General features: G+C 40.0%; 1 protein-coding gene across 4 annotated transcripts in view; it reads right to left on the bottom strand.

The window, feature by feature from the left end:
* The window catches only part of DGKI (diacylglycerol kinase iota), a gene marked incomplete at its 5' end in the record, with an annotated part of 437,574 nt that overhangs the window by 116,031 nt on the left and 300,886 nt on the right, over positions 1 to 20,657 (bottom strand). For all 4 annotated transcript variants that reach the window (XM_082693877.1, XM_082693879.1, XM_082693878.1 and 1 more), the window contains one exon: positions 6,795 to 6,895. In XM_082693877.1, the coding sequence (XP_082550003.1) occupies positions 6,795 to 6,895 (101 nt within the window). The remainder of the gene's footprint in view (positions 1 to 6,794; positions 6,896 to 20,657) is intronic.

The following is a 20,657-nucleotide window of genomic DNA, read 5'->3' as shown; positions in this document are numbered from 1 at the left end:
GCTGGGATCATGACCTGAGCCGAAGGCAGTGGCTTAATCCACTGAGCCACCCAGTGACCCTTACTCTTCAACTTCTTGGGCGGAAATTAATAACCACCTTCTGCCCAAATCTGTTGACTAGTTCTTAGCATGCAATCCTTACTCCGTCGCTCCCACTCTGGGGCATTTGGTAGAGTTCTCACTGTTCTCACACAGAACATTTTTCTTCTCTTGGCTTACAATCAACAAGCTCTGTTTTTTTCCTAGCTCACTGTGTGCTGCTTCCTGGTTGTTGTGGGTCCTCTACATCTCCCCCACTTCTATTTACCAAGTTGCTCAGGTCAAAACCACAGAGGTTTTGGGAGAATTAAATTATATGATAGGAGTAGAAATATTAAGATGTTTCCTTGCTCACAGTAATGGTGCAATAGGAGTTAGCTATTATTTTTACTTATTATTACATTTTAACTAAAAAATATACGATCTAGACAAAAGTTAGGGAAGAATAGCAAAAGAAATGAAACACAAAACTCTGGGTAAATGTCAACTCGTGAAAAAGAGGAAAAGACAAACACCCTCCCAAAGGGGTGGACAGTGCCCTTCAGAGAACAGACCAACATCATTTAACTCCTCAGACAGATTTCAAAATGGAACACATCCCTCCAACAAATGGAGGCTTAATCTCTACCAAACGACCCAGTTATCAACTTGTTAAATGAGGGGGGAAAGATTCAATTTTAGATGAAGCAATCAACAGAAAAAAAAAATCAGTATTTATAGCAAATTCATGAAGCAAAATGCACTTACACAATTTTCTAATGTTCACACTCATTATGAGGGATGATTGTGCTTTAAAAAACTTCACTAAAGAAATATTTCAGGAGGAAAAATGTTGAACCCTAGATAATTTCTATAAGACTAAACATTTATTATAATATAGCAGTTCTGAAGAAACACCTAGTTTAACCACTGCACAGAGCAGATAAGGCAACGGAAGCCGGAAGAGGATTAATGTATTGCCCAAGGTCAGACAACTAATTAGTACTTAGATTGGCTTTTCTCATTCTTGCTTATGTAGTTCCAATCCTCCTCTTTAGTCATTTAAGCAATGTTTGCTAGGAAAATATGTACCTAGTGTTTCCATAGCCCTATTGGAATTCTCATCACATGAGAGAAAAGCTCTAGTGAATCAGGGACTATTTCTGTTCCCCGCCCCCCACTGTTTGCTAACAGTAAGCACTCATTTATTGCATACTGAATACATGATATTGTCATGCTACATGACCCAATTTCATTTTCCAATGTCTACCATCTAACGTGGTATCTAGCGTATAATTATTGCCAATATATAGTTTTTGAAAGCATGGATGCATCTGAGTGAATGGCCCCACCTTGACTTACATGTTAAATTAAATTTACTTGAGGTCAAATATGGAAATCAGAAACAACAAAAACCCCAGGAATCTACCTCCCCCCTATTTGAAGATGGGCTAAACCTAGTGACTCACAAACAACAGCATCGAGAAAGGAAAAAAATTTAGTAACTTTACAGTGGAGAAATCTAGCAAATACAACCGTAACCAAGTGATCAGGTTACTCTCCTCACGGATGTCATGTGGATATCATGTAACCCCTGATATAATGGGACAAAAAGGAGACTTCACCTCTGCCATCTTCTTCTTTTTTTTTTTTTCTCCCCAAGAATCTGTAACTCCGTTATGAGTTGAACAATAGACAAGGGCAGATTGGGGGATATTCTGCTGCCACAATATTTAAGATCATCAAGGTCATGGGAGAAAAAAAAAAAAAAAGAAGAAAGTGTCAGAAAGTGCCACAGACCAGACGAGACAGGGAAGACATGCCAACCCTGTGCCATGTGATGTCTTGGATTAGACTCTGGGATAGAAAGACCAGAGTTTAGTTAATAGTAATAAGCACTATCAGTTTCTTTGACAAAGGTAGCATGAGAATATAAAATGTTCAACAACAGGGAAAACTGGGTGAAGGGCATATAGGAAATTCCAGCAGTAGCTCTGTAACTTTTCTAGAAACCTAAATTATTCAGTAAATAAGGGTTTTTAAAAAAGTTGTACATAGGGGCACCTGGGTGGCTCAGAGGGTTAAAGCCTCTGCCTTCGGCTTGGGTCATGATCCCAGGGTCCTGGGATCGAGCCCCTCATTGGGCTCTCTCCTTGGTGGGAAGCCTGCTTCCTCCTCTCTCTCTCTGCCTGCCTCTCTGCCTACTTGTGATCTCTCTCTGTCGAATAAATAAATAAAATCTTAAAAACAAAAAAGATGTACATATATTATTATTAAGGATTTTATTTACTTTTTATTTGAGAGAGAAAGAGGGTATGAACAGGAGGAGAAGCGGTGGAGGTGGGAAAAAGGATCTGAAGTGGACTCTGTGAGTGTGTGGAGCCCCAGCAGGGCTCGATCCCATGACGGTGAGATCATGACCTCAGCTGAAGCCGGGAGTAGGATGGTAAACCGACTGAGCCACCCAGGTACCTCTCAATTTACTTATTTATTTGAGAGAGAGAAAAAGAGCACTCACAAGGAGGGGGAAGGGGAGAGGGAGAGAAACAGATTCTTCACAGAGCGTGGAGCCCGACGCAGGCATGACCCTGAGATCACGACCTGAGCTGAAACCAACAGCCATTCACTTAACTGGCTGAGCTACCCAGGTGCTCCTAAAATAAGTTGGAAAAAAAAAAATCAGTGCCAAAACCAGGTGATGCACATTGGACTGAAGAGAGCAGTGTGCAGGTAACTGGCCAGATCACCAAATATGGGCATTCAGGGTTTACACATCTCACAGGTTTAAATATCCCGCCAGCAGAGTCGTCTCTTTCACAATAGACAGAATACATGTCAATTAAGTGGTGAATTACATCCTCTTCCCCTAACCTTCCTGTGGTATTTATCAGTGTTTTCAGCACTGTTTCTGAAAGTGAGAAGGTGAGTTGGGAGGTGGGAGCAGGTGTACTTTGCAGGCACAGGCATGTGTGCAGGAGGTCAGCTGGCTTTGCAACCTGCACACTGCAGGGCAGCGGGTGTGTCTAGTGTGTCTCAGCAACAGCAACCCCAATCCGAGTTCCCGCTTTTGGGGAGCATGCTAGCATGCCAGACTTGGCCCCGGTGGTTTCATCTATGAGATTATGTTTCGCCCTCTTTGTCAGGGAGGCTGCTATGATATTCTCACTTTAGAGATGAGAGGTATGATCATCAGAGAGATGAATGACTTGGTCAAGGTTACAACTGTGATTCAATCACAAACATTTCTGACTCTTCCAATATGACAGTAAATAAAAGACTGGAATTCCATTAAAGCAACTGCCTAGGGCACATTCCTAACATTGTTCACCTTTGCCAGAGAATAACACACCAAAATATTATATATTATACATTATATATACTTAAAAAAATATCCATGTAACTCCCTTTACGCTGAGAAAATGTTAAAGGGTCGTTGAATACTATACCTCATAGACAACAAATGTTAGTCCGTCCTCTCCTACTTTTATAGACTACACCTATTTTCAATTGGTTCCAAACTGGTTTTTGCTTGTGTTTTAGAGTACAGACTTGTATGAATTATCAGGGCAATTCAAAAGCACAGAGTAAACTCACTCCAGAAGTCAAGTTTAGCCCGTTTACACAGGATAGTGTTAAATCTTGGCCAGAATCAAGTTATTCTAGATATAAAAATACATATTGTATCAATGAAACTCCTTTGGAATTACAAATACAACAGATTCTCAAAAACTAACAACCCTCTGTCTAGACTATATGATTATATGCTTTATTAAGGACTCACTTATATATTTCATTCCGATTATGGGAGTCAGTTTCTGCTATCATTATGGACTTACTTTAAGGAATTTTTTTTAACATTTCTCTTCATGTTCCACTTTTTAAAGCTGAATAGACCTTCCTCTTGGACATCATAACCATTATCTTGAGGATTAATAATTCATAAAGTCAGTAATGAGAGCCCAATTCTTTTAAGTAAGTCTGAAATTTACCAGCAAGCTCTGGGACTAGCAAAAACTAAACCTCTTCATGCTATTATTTTAGGGAAATTGCCCCCAGGCAAGATGGAGCTAATGGAAAAGGGATGGTAATTCTTTGAAATAGTGTAGTCATCTTTCTCTCTGCTAAAATAAGCAAGGTAATTAAAAGGGCTGCCATCCTGTAATTACCAAGGAGTCCTGCCTTACGGACGGAAGTGGGGCTTGTTAGACAACAAACATTCGAGTTTGTAATCTAATACAAATAATGACCCAGACACATGAGCAAGATCTGTTAAACAGCGATGGCAAACTGCCCCATGCTGGCTGCATGCACCTCTCAGTGTATCATCCAGAAAGGGCACTGATTTCTTTAAGCCCGGTAATGAAGCACTGGTCTTGTTCAAGGTTTGTAATGCTGACCATCAGTAGACGGCCCAAGAGGATTCACTCCCTTTGGGATTCGGGTCAGACTGCAGTCCTCAAATCCCTTTTCCCTAGAGGTGTTTTATGCATTTTTGTTTAACCAGTGCTTCTGAAACAATAGATCTATTTTGGTATGGTGTGTCACGTATGGACTTGAACTGGTTCTTGTCTTTATACTCTGTATGAGCTCCGTCGGCCTTCCCAGAATCTGTAGTTGTTTCCAAGCTGGAATCAGGTAAGAGAGTGAAGGAAAGAATCAAATGTATAACTTTGAAGGACAAAGCTCCCTGAGCAACCACAGTTTAGATGCACCATAATTATATATTAAATGTGGAATGCCTGAGTTGGCCATCTTTACTTCTAATTAGTGTATTGTTTTCTTCAGACTCAAATCTTTAGAATGAGTTAACTTCTTGATTTTCTCTTTGAGTGTGTCTTTGTCCTTCTGAGACCCAAAGACACTGCTGAATTTCCTGGATTTATATTTATACGATGTCACCTCCCCCAATTTGATATAAGAAGTTTTCTTACAGAGAAGTTTTATCACATAAGAGATGATGACTAAAGCACTTGCCAGGAAATGTCATCTTCTTGTAAAAACTCAAATCACCATTACCTCTGGCAATGGTAGACAGATAATGCCATGGAAAAGATAGAACAGATAACTGAAATCCACCGATAAGCCTCAAATCTCATTTCTGCCCCAAATTTCAAATGCTTCCCTACTCCCAACTGACTTCCTTCAGAGTTGAAGGGAAGCTGAAAAACATTAACTGACTTGAGATCCATTCTTTCTTTGTTAGTTTTCAAAAATTATAAGCTATTTGTCTATAAGTTTGGAATGAGAAGGGACACAAAACACTCTTCTTCATAATGAGTAGCCTTTATGAGTTAGTTTAACTCACCCTCTAGCTACACCTCCCAATACAAACATGTGTGTCCACCACATTATTAAATGAGATTTTGTGCTAGTCTGTCACTTACAATCTCATTTATATTAGAAAATATAATCAGTCATGTATAGAAGGGAGAAATGCAGAGGTTCAGGGAATTACTCCTTCCCCACTTGAAACTTTCCCACCAAAGGAAATAAGAGAGAAGAACGGAGAAGGGGAAGGCAGGGGAGAAGCTCTAGAAGGTATCGCTGTTTAAGAAAAAGAACCAGAAGGACTGAGGCAGCTGAAGCTGCAGAGAGAATTGAGCGGGGGGAACTTTCACACAGAATTCTCTGGGGGATTCAGTGATTGGATTACCAGGGAAATGACTCTTGCTCACTGCCACATCCAGATCAAAAGTCTCTGCCCTCACCCCTGACAATGACCGTGGATTTCAGGATTTCCATCCATTAAACCCCATTCCAGATAACAGGTCCAGAATCAGAGCTTGGAAGTCATTAACCCAGGAATGTGTCCCCTCCTCAATTCCTGACCTTTGTGTCTTCCACACTCTAGATAGGTCCATATTGGAACCAGTGGGGGTTCTTAACGTTTATAAACCTCTGGTTCTCCATCAAACTCCTTCTATTCTGTTGGAATCCCTGCCTGTGCCCTTGGATACCGGTCGTGATCTTCTCTGACTTGACTGCACTTGATCATTGGTCTCCACAATTATGACAGAGCCCAGAACCTTAACAGCTAACACACCTGAAGTCTTGACATCTTCTGGCCTACCTGGTTACCTCATTTACCATAGTACAGACAGGGATCTAACATAGTGAATGGAACGTAAAAAGTGCCCAGTAAATACTGAACGATAGATAAGATGAACCAAAAATCAGCTACGCATTTAAAGAAGCACGTGGAAAATATGAACACTGAGAAGTGTTCATATGTGGAGTAATTTAAGAGTTCAGGACCAATGTCACCTCATCATCTGTGAATCACTTTATCATGACATTGAGTATTCTGTGGGCCTCTGACATTCATACAATCACATAAGAGCTAGACGTGCTGGACATGTCTTTGTGGATAACTTTGTGACAGCCGCAGGAAGAACGAGGACAGTGTTTGGTGATGTAGACTCCAGAAAGAAACTTGTGCTGTCTCAAGGGTTTTCTAGACATTATGATACCATACGACATTCGCCAACTTTCTGCTTTCTCATCTTAGTTAAACCTGAAACTAAAGTGGTTAATAAACCAAAAGATCCTAACTTGGCCTCTTCAGCATAATAATTTTCTTCTGCTGTTTTCCTCTGCCCAGCTCCATTTTCTTCAGCCCATAAATCATCTCTTGGGGTTCACATGGTACTACGCTTCCCTTCATTTTCCTAACCATTGTTTTCAGACACAAGACGAATCTGTCCATCAACCCAAGGAGGATCAAGCAGCTGAAGACAGGCTGATCACATGAGATCAACGAGGCACTTCCAACTTACAAGCTTCCCGAAGTTTCTCTTTGTCATAGTGGAATCCTTCATAGTCTTGTAAACTGATTTTGTTCACCCGGATCCTCAGGCGGTCTGGGACAGACTGGGGACTGCAAAACAAGAACCGAGTAGTCAGACAAATGAGAGAGTGGAAGTGAGAGTCACATGCACCTGGAAGGACTAAAGGAAATAATGTCTCTTCATGCTTGGAAGAAAATGTTCTCATTCAAACCGGAATTGTAGGTTCTTTACCGGAATATGGCCATTATCTGGAGAATGTATCTCCAGAAACCTCAAGTTTCTGGAATTTAGGCAAGAACATGGAAATAGGCAGAAAAAGCTTCTGGAAGCTGTCTGGGAGCTACGCTTTTCCTGTTTACTGTTAAGTCATTAAGAATTCTAATAAGAGGGGCGCCTGGGTGGCTCAGTGGGTTAGGCCGCTGCCTTCGGCTCGGGTCATGATCTCAGGGTCCTGGGATCGAGTCCCACATCGGGCTCTCTGCTCAGCAGGGGGCCTGCTTCCCTCTCTCTCTCTCTGCCTGCCTCTCTATCTACTTGTGATTTCTCTCTGTCAAATAAATGAATAAAATCTTTAAAAAAAAAAAAAGAATTCTAATAAGATCATGTGTTTAGTTTCACAATAAATTAGACACAGCTGATCTGAACCAGTGAGACACAGCGTAGAGCTGTAAAAAACTGCTCTAGAAAAATGTGCCCCTTTCAGCCAGATACAGCAGTTTGGCCCTCCAAAGAGACAAGAACAAAAAAACAAACAAAAAAAAAACCCTCTGAAAAACAGACCAAGAATTGAGAAAGCACAGGATTGAGATCAAAATACCTCTACGTACCCCAAAAGTCCGAGAGCACCTCTCAAAGCTTATGACAGTAAATACTGCCTGTGATGGTGATTCTGACTGCCTCAAAATGATGAAAAAATTTTAAAATATATATAATGTACTTTCTTTAGAAAGGGAATGAAGTTGTAATTCATTTTAGAAGAACTCAATGCAAACTCGTGAAGGATACATGTCAAACAATTCAAAGAGGGCAGCACCAAGCTTTCTGAAGCCTCCTGTCCACTCACAGAATGTCCTTGGGTTTTACATAATATTTTCCAAATCGTTTAATCACTGGCATTAGTTGAGTGAAATAATTTAATTTTCATCATCACCACTACGGATCAATGCATTTCTTTAATGTATTAATGTAACACAATCCCCACTTGTCCTTCAGTATTACCTTATACTTAGACTTCACTGGTTCAGATAATTTTAGCAAATACAGGATTGCTTCTCCTTTCTTGTGTTGTGGGATAAGAGTTGCTATTGACCAAAGTAGAAAGAACAGCATTACTCTTCTATTCATTTCAGTAAAGAAGGGAAGGACTGGAAGAGGCAAAAGGGAAAGGAAGAAAGAGTAGGAAGGAGGAAGAAAAAGATAGATGGAAGGAAGGAGGGATAAAACATTGTCAGAATACTGCCATCCGCACCTCAAACACGCACATGCATGCAATTTCACTGCAACTCTGGAAGGAGGGAACAATATTTTAATCTCATTCTCTTGCCTAATACCTCACCTTAGGGCAAAGCAGACTTAAGTTCCTCCATGTAGACTCCCATTCTAATCCTCCCCAAACAACATATAGACCCAACTACGGATACATATGTGCTTACTCATACATCGTTCACTTCATCCTCCCACACGAAGATATTTAGATACAAGTGCACAATTCTAAAGAGAGAGGGTGGACAAATAAAAATGTCTGAGGTTCACTGGGTTAAAAACTAAGTCAATATGAAATGACAAGATGGATAATTCTGAGGGAAAATTTTGAGAAGACAAATCAGTAGACTAGTCCATTCAAAGTGTGTCTGTTGGGTGTCTACTTTGTATTGGGCATTGTGCTGGACAGGAACAGGCAATGGTAAATAAAACTGGCATAAGTTGTGATGGGAAATGGGATTTGAAGGCACGTTTCTGAATTAGTAGAACATGCCTTAAATATCACAGGTACAGGGAGGGAAGCTGAGGTTCAGAAAGGAAGAGTGATTTTATGGTCACAGAGCTACTAAGTGGCAGAACTGGGAGCAAGAGTCTTATAGACTTCACTCACCAGTTTCATGCTTGTTTTATTGTATGATGCCAAGAATCCCATGGATTTGACAGCAAAACCACAGAGCCTGAATTAACAAAGTCAAATGATCTCTATGTGGTATTCAGATTCTTATCCATAAGCAATCAGCTAGGGGATAGTTAAGTAAACTGTTATACACTGAAACAAGAAAACACTGGGCAAATATTACAAATGAGTGTGTGGATCTAAAACTGTTTAGCGGGAAGTCTCACTGGAACACTGTGGAGTGAAAAAAAATGTTATGGAAAATTACATCTGGAATAATCTCCTTTACGTAAACTGCAGAATTTTGGCATTTGTATATGTACACAAGTGTCTGGAGAGAATGTTCAGCGAGCTATCCCAAGCAGTTATTGCTACATGATGGGACTTAGGGATTATTTTACATCAAGTATCATCCTTTTCAGAAAAAGGTTTTAAAATTATATCAATATGTAAATAAATGGTAACTCAGAACCAAAGTAAAAATAAGAGTTACAGCAAAGAATGTTAGGTATTAGACGTGAGTAGGTGGGAGAGGTTAGGAAAGAATTTAAGCAATTAACCGAATGACCACACAGTGTTAGTGCCAGTGCTTATCCCGAAATTATAGGGGTTTGATCCTTTTATTCTCAAGTTCGCCCTAGTGACCTGAAAAGATTGTAATTAAGAAATATTTCCCCACAAGTACATCAGGTAAGAGGGAAGCAGGGAGCACGGAATGGTGGCCCAGCATACTCTCTGATGGAAGATGGGGGAGGACAGAGGTGGAAAGAACTCTACTTCAATACACTTTGACTTGGCAGTAGGTCTAATGACATTGAGCTCTAGCATTCTCCAGTGGGTAGAGACATCGGGAGTAAGACCTGGTTCCAGCAGCAGCTGTAGAGTAGAAAATAGGATTCAGAGAATGACTATAGACCAGTCCCAGTACTCCTTTCTCCCAGGAGCTCACTAGCTAAGCACGGTGTACTGCCTTTCTCACGGTCCATCTGTGCCTGCTCCCTGCCCACATACTTCCACCTCCCAGCTGTGCATCTGTGCTCACCAATTCCAGACACACACTGCTGCCTCCTGAGCCACAGCCTCCACCAACCCTCCTTAAAGGTGGCGCACCATGGACATACAACAGGAACTGTCATTTGAATGGAACTTTCCAGAATCCAAATGAATTAATATATCATCTCACTGAGGAGATAATATATTGGCAGGAGACAAGAAAATGGAGACTCAGTAACTGCTTGTCACTCTCCCCCATCCCACCTTCTTAGACACTCCCTCTCTTCCTGTCAGCGCCCATCTGCTCCTGACGACCTGCAACGCCTCCCACGTTCCTACCAGCAGCAGCTTGCTTGAACCCACTCTTCTGAGGAGGGTACCTGGTGTTTGGCCTGGATCAAATGTTGGAGCCTATCCACAAATTTCAGGGCAATCATGGGGTGTGTGATTGAAATCTCCTTTGAATTCTTTTGGATCGTGGCATAAAGACAAGGCAGTTCAGCAGAGCTGAAGAGCTTCAGGCTCTGAGTCAGACTACCCCGACGTGAAGTACACTTCTTCCACCTACTGGTTAATCAGGAAGCCCTGGGCTTCAGTTTCCTCACAGGTAATGTAGAGGTAAGAACAGGATCCACTTCTCAGAGTACCAGGAGGATGAAACGAGTGAATAGAGAAAAGTGGCTGGCACGTTGTAAGTGTTTAGTAGATACTCACTACTATCAGTATAATCATTATTCTGAAAACCCTCGCCTACATAAGGTTCTGCTGGTAAACAATAGCATCTTCTGCTGCCAGGGAGCAGGAAAAGTTTAGGGCGCATGCTGGGACCACCCTAGGCCCTTCTGACCAGCCGCTGGGCTTCCTCTGAGGGGGAACGGTCTAGTCTGGATGGTGCCATCATTCTCCTGGACCTTCTCCCACAGGTATTTTACAGGCCAAGCAATAACATGAAAACAGACAACTAGAAGGTGGGAAAGATAAAATGCACAGATATTAAGCAAAAGCCGAGTAATTCAATTGTGTTCCTTTATGTCAAAATATATTAATGTCCCATTAATGGCTGAGCGAAGGTGGACGGTGACAAAGCTGTTTCTTGGAGTCTGGGGAAAAGCAGAGCCATTAGTTTTCTAAAATTAAATTTTCCCAAGAAAGTTAGTAGAGCATAGAAGAGATGAACAACCTGGATAAAAAGGGATTTGCCTCCATGCCCACATCTACCACAAACTACCCCGATACTGATGTAGGCTCTGTAGTAGGGGTTCTAAGCCAGACTTCCTTGGGATCACTCAAGGTTCTAAAAAGGGACTAAGCAATCTTTGAATTCCCTTTGAAATCAGGACAGTGACCTCAACCTATCACCTCCTCATAAATTTCCGCTGAAATGTCAACACTGAGTTTTTTAATGCAAGTGGAAATTCATGGTTTTGGACGTAACTCCTAAATGTCCCCATGACAACTGCCTTCCAAACTACCAGAAAGCATCTCATTAAATCCACACACTTGGGCTCCAGACCACACCTTCCCATATCCACATTACACACACCTCTTACTCTGAGATGCTGGCAGGGGAGGAGAGAGGCGGACTGCCATCCAGAACCCTTACTGCTATCCAACTTACACCTTCCTCACTACACAGGTTTCTCTCAGTCCTCATAACACACTCTCCTCATTCCAACTTTCTCACATGGATACCCCTTACAGACAAAGAGAATAAGTTGGGGGCGTTTGTTCCCCAAGGTCACTTCAAGACCAGCAACACCACATAACTCCTTCTCATCAGCAACATGAATCACCTGGGAATAATATCCCTTAATATTAAGACACTATAACACATTGCATAACACGACCCACACTCAGAAAAATCTTAGTTCCAGTCTGAACTCTGTCAATTAATACATGTTTGACATTGAGAACTCTGAAGTCACCTTGGCTAAACCATTTTCTGATTTGAAAGTGGAACTGATAATAGGAATGTGTGAGCATTAAATGAGAAAATATATCTAAGGCACTTAGTATATCTCTGGTAGATAGTGTTAAGTATGTTGTTGTATTTTTATTAATGCCTGTATGTTTCAATTTCTTTTGAAAAAAATTTTTTTTTAAAAATTTAATCCTAGATAATATCAGAGCAGAAGCTAGAATGTTGTTGTATTTTTATTAATACCTGTATGCTTCAATTTCTTTTTAAAAAAATTTAATCCTAGATAATATCAGAGCGGAAGCCAGAATCACAGCTCTAAGTAGCAATTAGTAAATACCAAAACTTAGCAGAATGACAGTTTTTTTTTTTAAGATTTTTATTTATTTATTTGACAGAGAGAGAGATCACAAGCAGGCAGAGAGACAGGCAGAGAGAGAGGAAGGGAAGCAGGCTCCCTGCTGAGCAGAGAGCCCGATGTGGGGCTCGATCCCAGGACCCCGGGATCATGACCTGAGCCCCAGGCACCCCCAGAATGACAGTTTGATGACACAGTCAGTGAGACAAAGATTCAGAGTTACGTAGCCATCTATAATTGGTGGGATGAGAAATGTTTGCAAGGTATCTTTAAGATACTGAGAATATAAATCCTCATTCATGTTACAGGAGACCCTTAAAATTATATAATTACTCTACATTTTGTACTATGTAAATGTCCAACTTTCATTAACATTTTTAAATGCTTCAGGGTAAGACCTGCCCCCTACAACACTCATTATGTAGACTCACTCATTTCTATGATGAACTCTAATTTAACTAGGAAATTGCTACTCATATATACAGAGTTAGTTATTCTTTGCAAGGCAGAAAACATCACAACTTTGTCTGCCTTTCTCCTTCCAGGCCTGATTTAATTGTGATGTAACACTTTAATACCTTTCAAGCAATATAAATGTGAGATTCTATGTGATCATAACTTTGATGTAATAAAGTATATTTATAACTCATCTTTACTTGGATTCATTTGAATGGCCCTGGTTTTATGAATGGGCTTTCTTGGAAATTCATGGCACAAAAGACTTTTCCTCTTCTTTACAACTCCAGCACCTAAAAGAGTCTAGCCCACATTGTTTACAATCAATGTTTTTAAACAAATAAATGAATGATATATAGGAAAGCTGAATTCCTCTGGGGCTACACATGGCCCTTTAGCACAGTTGGACATCCTCTGAGCCTCCCCATAGCTGTTCTTCTCTTTGTGAGCCCTAGGCAAACCCTGATTGGGTTGCCCACTTCTGTGCTTTTTCCATCCAACTCTCTGAGATCTGGAGGTAAATCCACATTGGATTATGTTCTTTTGTATCTTATCTCTAGGGGGATCAACACAAACAGAAAAGAACATACAAATGGTAGTTGTCCCTACCAGAAAAGTATGTATATTATTTCAGGACTTCCTGTTCTTCAATTAAATAACAGTGAACCAGAAACATTTACCGTACCACATCCTTTCATCAGCTATCAAGCTGGGCCTTATTTAGATATAATTATACTCAATAGCTTCCTTTAGCAACTTCCTAGAAATTGCTGCAATTTACCCTGGGACATTTTCAAGCTGCCAATGACAATAACCTATCCAAAAACACATCCAAGTGGGCCTCTTTGGCATTGAGCAGTAAAACCAAATTGAATCAAAGCTTCCGAACAGAGATTTAAAAAAGATTTCTGACACCTGCTGAGTTCACAGGGAACTCTTATAATTCAGTTGTCTTCTGCCTGGAGCAGAGAACAATGCCTCCGAAATGTGAAGAAAATTTTAAAGGAGTTTTTGAATTTGGAACCAAAGATAAACCAAAATCACAAAGATAGCAACAATGAGCTCCCACTATCCAATATATTCTTCTAAGGAAAGTAGGTTTTTTTTTTTTTCTCCACTTCCAAAATAGAGAATGTATTTGTAAAAGTTATTAATTCTATTTCAACAGATGTTGGGTGCCTGGGTGGGTCAGTCGGTTAAGCATCTAACTCTTGATTTGGGCTCAGGTCATGATCTCAGGATCCTGAGATAGAGCCTGGTGTAGGGCTCTGCTCTTAGCAGCGAGTCTGCTTCTCTCCCTCCCCTGCCTCCTGTGCTCACTCTATCTCTCTTAAAACAAAAACAAAAACAAAAACTTAATTTCTTGACTTAAGACATCCATTTATGGGGTGGTTAATATAATATGTCATAGTCACAAGTTATTTGAGACTGATATCCCTCTAGATCTCCAAAAAAGATAATGGAATTAAAGCACTGCAGAGTTGGGAGAAAACTTAGATATTCACTGATTCACTATTTGCGAGTCCATCCAATTGTCTATTATTATCACCGTATTTATGGCTGCCCCCTCTCTGCCTGTCCCTCAAGTGTGGAAGGTGCAAGACAGAAGTGCCCTATTCTTCGTTCATACTTCCCATTTATAAATTCTTCTTCTCTCCATAATCTATTGACTTTTCTTCTACCATTTGGGTTGGAATTGGGTTTTAAGTCACTGGGATAATCAACCACAGACACTAATAGCAAAAGAATGTAAACCTGAAGCACCAGAGCTAGACACCTATTGAAGAAACCATTTGTTGACTTAATGTCTACCAGATTAAAAATAAGTTTTAAGTTCCAAATATCAGAGAACTTTTATGCAATTGGTAGAAACAAAAAAAAAAAACGTTTTTTTTTTTTTTTTTAAGTTTTCTGGAGATCTGCAAACACATACATGCACATTTTCAGGCTTTCTAGTGAAATCCATGTTTATGTTTCGAAATTGCAAAAAGTGAATATGCGGCAGAGTGAAATCAGCATGTGGTCATTACAGACTGTCTCTTCGGCTGGGCGTCAGGTTCATGGCATGCAAAGGAGAAGCAGAGACAAAGAACTAGCAGTGGCTTCGCTTACTGGCACCTGCAAGAAGCTCAGCAAGTAGAACAGCTTCATTTCTGCTTCAAAGGAAAAGAAACTGACCAGCAGTCCTGGTCAATATGTCACATTCTCCTGACCGTCCACTTCTTTTTGCGGTAGTGAACGTCCCCGCTGTTATGGACTCAGCCAGCAACTCAGAGACTTTAATGTGGAACCCCCCACATATACATTACAACTTCTGGGGACCAGAATCATAGATTTATTTTTTTAAGCTGCAGACCCTCCACCTCTCCTCTACATGAGATCACACCATCCCTTTCCCTTTTCCTTTTCCTTATTCAGGCTCATTAAATCCACTTCTGGGTCCACACTCAAACCGTACCCCCCACCCCCTTCAGTAGAATTCCTCACTCTGAAGCACTTCTCTCTGGATTTCAGTTCGAAAGACTCTCCTGATTTTCCACCTGCTCTTTCTTTCTCTTCCCTCAGTCGTTCTCCTTTAAATAGTGTTCAAATATGTATGCTTCTCTGTCTCCTCCGGCAACACCCCCACAGACCAAGCTACTATCATCTTGCACCTAGACTGACTGCTGGAGACTGAGCAGTCAGTGTGAAATGTAAATGCGATCATGACATGGTGATCCCCACCCCCATAAAACCACGAGCTCTTTGAGGACAGGAGGCCCAGCCATATCTATCTTTGTTAAGCTGCTGCTTCCCATATGGACTTACTAATTTTGAAAGGAGAACTATTTGCCATGACAACAAGCTACATTCTTCATCCCACCTAATCATGCATGCTATATAACGTGCATCAATGGCCAGGATGGGGACCAGTTAACAGAAATTGGTTCAAGGGAAAAATCAATTCCCATCACTAGACTAGCAAATGAAAAATAACTGCAATGCTCATGCTATTCTCACAGACAGGGCTGAGTCTCTGGTTTGCCTCTGGTTAATACAAATGGAGAGAAATTTCTACTTGTCATGAGATACCATTTACAGGTTTAAATCTCCAGAGTCTCCTGTCCTAATATTTGCTGAATTGGCAACTACATGACAACCTTTCAGAAAACTTTATAGGAGCTTCAGACTTTAAGTTCCCACTTAAACTCTTTCTGCTTTATGTTTAAAGAGTGTAGGAGCTGGACAGATATCATGATAAAAGGCAAAGGAAGCAAATACCCCCAGGAAATACAGAGGAATGGAAGTTAGCAGTAGAGGGAAACATGTACTTTTGTAGAATCTGCAAATTCAAACTGATGAATGAAGAACGGTTGGGGTAGGAATAAGAACTCAAGGCTAGTCTTTCATCACACCAGGCAAGAAGCATTTCTACCTCGTGAGATAAGTCCATTTAATGGAGGTTTCCCGGCTATTAAAAATGACTAAAGATTCTATCATAAAATACTAATAAGGGCTACTTTTAGCAGCAGAGCCTGCAGGGCCTTGGAGAATTCTTTTGCTGCTCTGATTGTACAGAGGTCCATTAACGACTATCTCCGGTGGAGTAAGGCACCTGAATCAAGGAGACAGAATAGGATAATGTTACTCTCAAGCCATCCAAATGGCGTCAGATCTCACGTGCTCAGATAGAGAGGCATTTTTTTTTAACTTAAGGTTTCAATTGCTTTGTATCAAACAAAAGGAGACCCCAACATTTACTGGCTATTTAAATGCTAAAATCTTCCTTTGGGTTTGCAATCACAAGCTGTTGGACTACCCTGCACTTATTTGGAACGGATAAAGAAACTGACTTTCTCTGACGGAAAGGAGTGTAGAACAAGTACAGGGCTTCGTATATTTTAAAAAGTGTCATTTTGAGGTGCCTGGGTGACTCAGTCAATTAAGTGTCCAACTCTTGATTTCAGCGCAGGTCACCATCTCTGGGTCATGAGATGGAGCCCCAGGTCAGCCTCGATGTTCAGCAAAGGAGTCTTTGGAGATTCTCTCCCTCTCCCTATGCCCTTCTCTGAATTCAAATGCTCTTTCTCAATGAATGAATCTTCGAAAAAAAAAAAAAGAAAAGTTTCATTTCACAAAAGAAAACACTCCTTCACATATATCATAAAGGACTAACTTAGGCTACAACAACTACATTTGCTCATCATCTAATAACCCTACGCAGGTTGATGAATAAAGTGGTGGTGTCTGAGTAACAGCAGTACTCATTAAAAAACAAAACAAAACACCAAAACCTTAGAGTACATGTATTTTTTAAATATTTAACACTTACTTCACTTCTGACCCTACAGGAAAAAACTAAAATTGAGAATTTTTTCAAGTAAAAAGAGCAAAACAAAGCGAAAGCTGAAAATACGTAAGGCAATTAGGGTGTGAAAATAAGTGTGGCCATCTTATTAAGATGGAGAGATATAACCAAACTTAATTTGAGAAAGGACTGAACACATGAATTACCAGATGTGTTCCTCCCGAAACTACAGAGCAAAGGAAGTAGCTTTGCCTTCCTAGGAGACGCGCTCGGGAAGAAGAGGATTCCAACTCTGGTTTCTATCAAGAAAATAAAAAAGTAAGTATTGACCTAACAATAAATGGCATTACATAAGAAACACTTCCTTAAATGGTTTCAACTTTCTATATAAAACATTTTACGGAAGGACACAAATACTTTCTTAAAATCTAGGTGTTTGAGAAAAGTCACAAAGCCATTTCTCGTATTAGGTAATTTGAATTTCTCCGTGTTATATTCTGACTCATGCTCCCCTCCAGGTTGACAATGGCTTGCTGAGGTCTGGAATGCTCAGTGGTGCTGCATCTGGCTCCGGAGACTAAGAAGACACCACTTCTTTCCTACTCATCTGCCTACCACTGGGAGAAAGCTATGTCCCCCCCTCAGAGCAGAGATGTGCTCCCATCACCTCGGGCTTCCTTGTCTGAGATCCATGAACAAATCAGAGTCCCCAAACCTGATTCACCTGTCCAATTCAGTAAATTTAGCCTATTAGGCAGAAACTGTCCTCACCACTCTCTAATCCCTAATCCAATGACCAAGGGAGTTTTTTTTTTAAAAAAAAAATCATTTTTCTTGGTGGTGTCAAAAATGGATAGAACAAAGATACCTTGCTAGAACAGAACTTGTAAAAATCATATAATCCTATCCCTACAACTACTAATCAACAAAAATGACTTGAAAATTTCACAGTAAACTTGAGGGGAAAAAAAGTACCTTAAGATATACGTTTAGTGCTAGACTAATACATTGCTTGGATGATGAACAAACACAAATTAGCTAAAATACTTACCAAAACTATATATATATATATATATATATATATATATATATATATATATATATATATATAATTGAAGAGAGAAGGAAAGGGATGGTTTCTGCCGAGAATGTCATGACAGAAAATGAAAACAATTCTGGGTATTTTTGCTTGGGTACATTTCGCTCTCTCCTTTCATTTACCATCTTACAGAGCAAGCTTCTACCAAAGGCAGTATCTTAACATTTCATAAGCCAAGAACCTCTCATCAAGGAAACGTTTAATTGTTTTACTTTGCCTGAGCAACTAAATATCATCAGATCAAAAGACTGTTCTCTCTTGAGAGCAGGAGAGTCTACAAGATGGAAGAAAAAGAAAATCAATACAGTTCTCAATCACAGAAAGCAGAAAACTTTGGCCTTTTTGTTCCATTTATAATCCTTCTAACACCACTTTCATTTCAGTCAAATATCTTAGCTACACCTTCGGAACTTGCTGAATTCATTTTTAGAATTTCATTTTCTGACAAAATGTGATGAGTTCTGGGGACTAATTAAGTGTAGCGTCAACAAGTATTTTCTCTCTCTGCCTTTAACAATGTACTTCCTTTTTATTTCCTGTAAGTGTTTCAGGACATTATAACAGATGGGGAAGCTAAATCACATTGGTATAATTAAATTAAAAATCTACAAATGAAATGTGCACTGCAGTTTATTACTATCTTAGCAAAATAATCTAAAATAAACACCCCTTGAAATGTTCCAAAGAAATGTCTAGACTTCATCGTTATTGATAAGTTCTTCCTACGCTGTGCTGGAATAGAATATCAATTATTGTTGTAATACTGGAGTAAAAACCTAAATGGTTCTCTTTTTCTCTCTGAATGCAGTAAATCCATTAATAACACTGCAGATTGTGGTTTATCTAAGATATAAATAACTACTTTCCAGAAGTTTTGAGGGTTTTTTCCCCTACGTGGAGAGTCCATTTGTAAAGAAATCTTTTGTTCACAAACACTAGCAAAATTACTCCCTTCCCTTTCCATTTATAGCCTGTATTCCTACAGTTACTTTTATTACAGTAATACTTAAGAATTTCATGTATGAAAAAAATTTAAAGTTTATATTATCTGACGACTCATTTTACGGAAATTGGATTTGGGTCCAGACAGGTCAACAACAATCTTATTGCACCTAAACAGTTAATACCAACAATCTTCTAGAAATCAAAGAGCAATACTCTTTAGCTCTTCTTGTATCTTTTAACAGAAAGATTTTAAAGAATTAAACCATATATACAAATTACATATACAATATTCAGTCTTCACACAGTTGGTAAAAGGAAAAGGAACAAAACTAAAATTCAGTCAAATTTATCTAGTATGATGCTGTTTGGGACTGGGTTGTGTCCCCCACAATTCCTAGGCTGAAGTCCTCACCCCAGTATCTCAGAATGTGCCGGTAGTCAAAGAGAGGGTCTTGCAGGAGGAATGAGGTTAAAGCAAAGTCATATGGGTGGACCCCAATCTAATCTGCCTGGTGGCCTTAGACAAAGAGATTAGGACAGACACACACAAGGAAGAGTACCGGAAGACAGCCACCAGCTATAAGCCAAGGACAGAGACTTCAGGAGAAACCAACCCCACCAACATCTCGATTTCAGACCTCCGGACTCCAGACTGTGAGGAAGTCCTTTTCTGTCTTTTAAACCTCTCTATCTGTGGTACTTTGTTAGAGCAGAACTACACAGATATACACGCAAGAGAACCCTGAGAACTAATACATTTTACTTTAGTCCTACCACTACTGATTATAAAGAGATCCCATCAATAGAAGAATGAGAGGCATCTCGTTCTCTACTGTCTAAAATTCCTACCTGGCTTGAAAAACTCTGCTGGCTTGATGTTACTGCTTAGGATATTCAGGCCTTAATTTCTATTTCTCCTAAAAGTCAAGAATAAAGAATAATCTCTCTCTCTCTCTCCACACACACACACACACACACAGAGTTGTGTTTATTGAACTAATATATTACTTCTAAAGTAATTTTTAATTTTGAATTCTTAAAATTTATTTTGATGAAATAAACAACGAAATTCAAAAATTTTCTTCGTGGCTCTGTCCTGCCCAAGGGACCTGGAGCACACGCTGTACCTGAACTTTCCCACAGACTCTCCCCACGCCCCTGAAGCTGACTTGGGCCATCGCCTCCTCAGGCCCGGCACCTCAAGCCAACAACACCTGAGTAAATATTCCTTTCAGGTCTGAAGTGACCTTTTACTTTACGAGAAGTGCTGACTCGTAAGCGTAAGACTGCTTCTACACCTACACAGACATGAATAATTCATCTCCAAAAATAAAGTTTAAAAGCAACGAGATATAATTTTAAATGTTGAGGGAGTCCTAAATGTATTACGCCTTACATAACTGTACCAGAGGCTGCCATCTGCGTTCACCTTTGCTAAGAGAAGAAGCCAGGCTCCCTCCATCCACCGTCGCTGTGGGCATGACCCTTCCGGTGGAGCCATGGTTCGCAGACCGAACACCATCACGAACAGTTTGAAAAGACTCTCCCGGTTCTTTAACTACTAGAACTTATTTTTAACTGGGGTTTGCTGTTCTGACATTTTTCTTTTAATGACACTTGAACCGCAAACTTATAATACTAAAGAGTCACACATTTCAATCCTAAGTTATTATTTCCAAGTTTTCTTCAACAAGGA

The sequence above is a fragment of the Mustela nivalis genome (assembly GCF_964662115.1).
Source record: "Mustela nivalis genome assembly, chromosome: 12".
Taxonomy (NCBI): Eukaryota; Metazoa; Chordata; class Mammalia; order Carnivora; family Mustelidae; genus Mustela; species Mustela nivalis.
The sequence above is the reverse complement of the archived record's forward strand: the minus strand, read 5'-3'. Positions and strand labels throughout refer to the sequence as shown.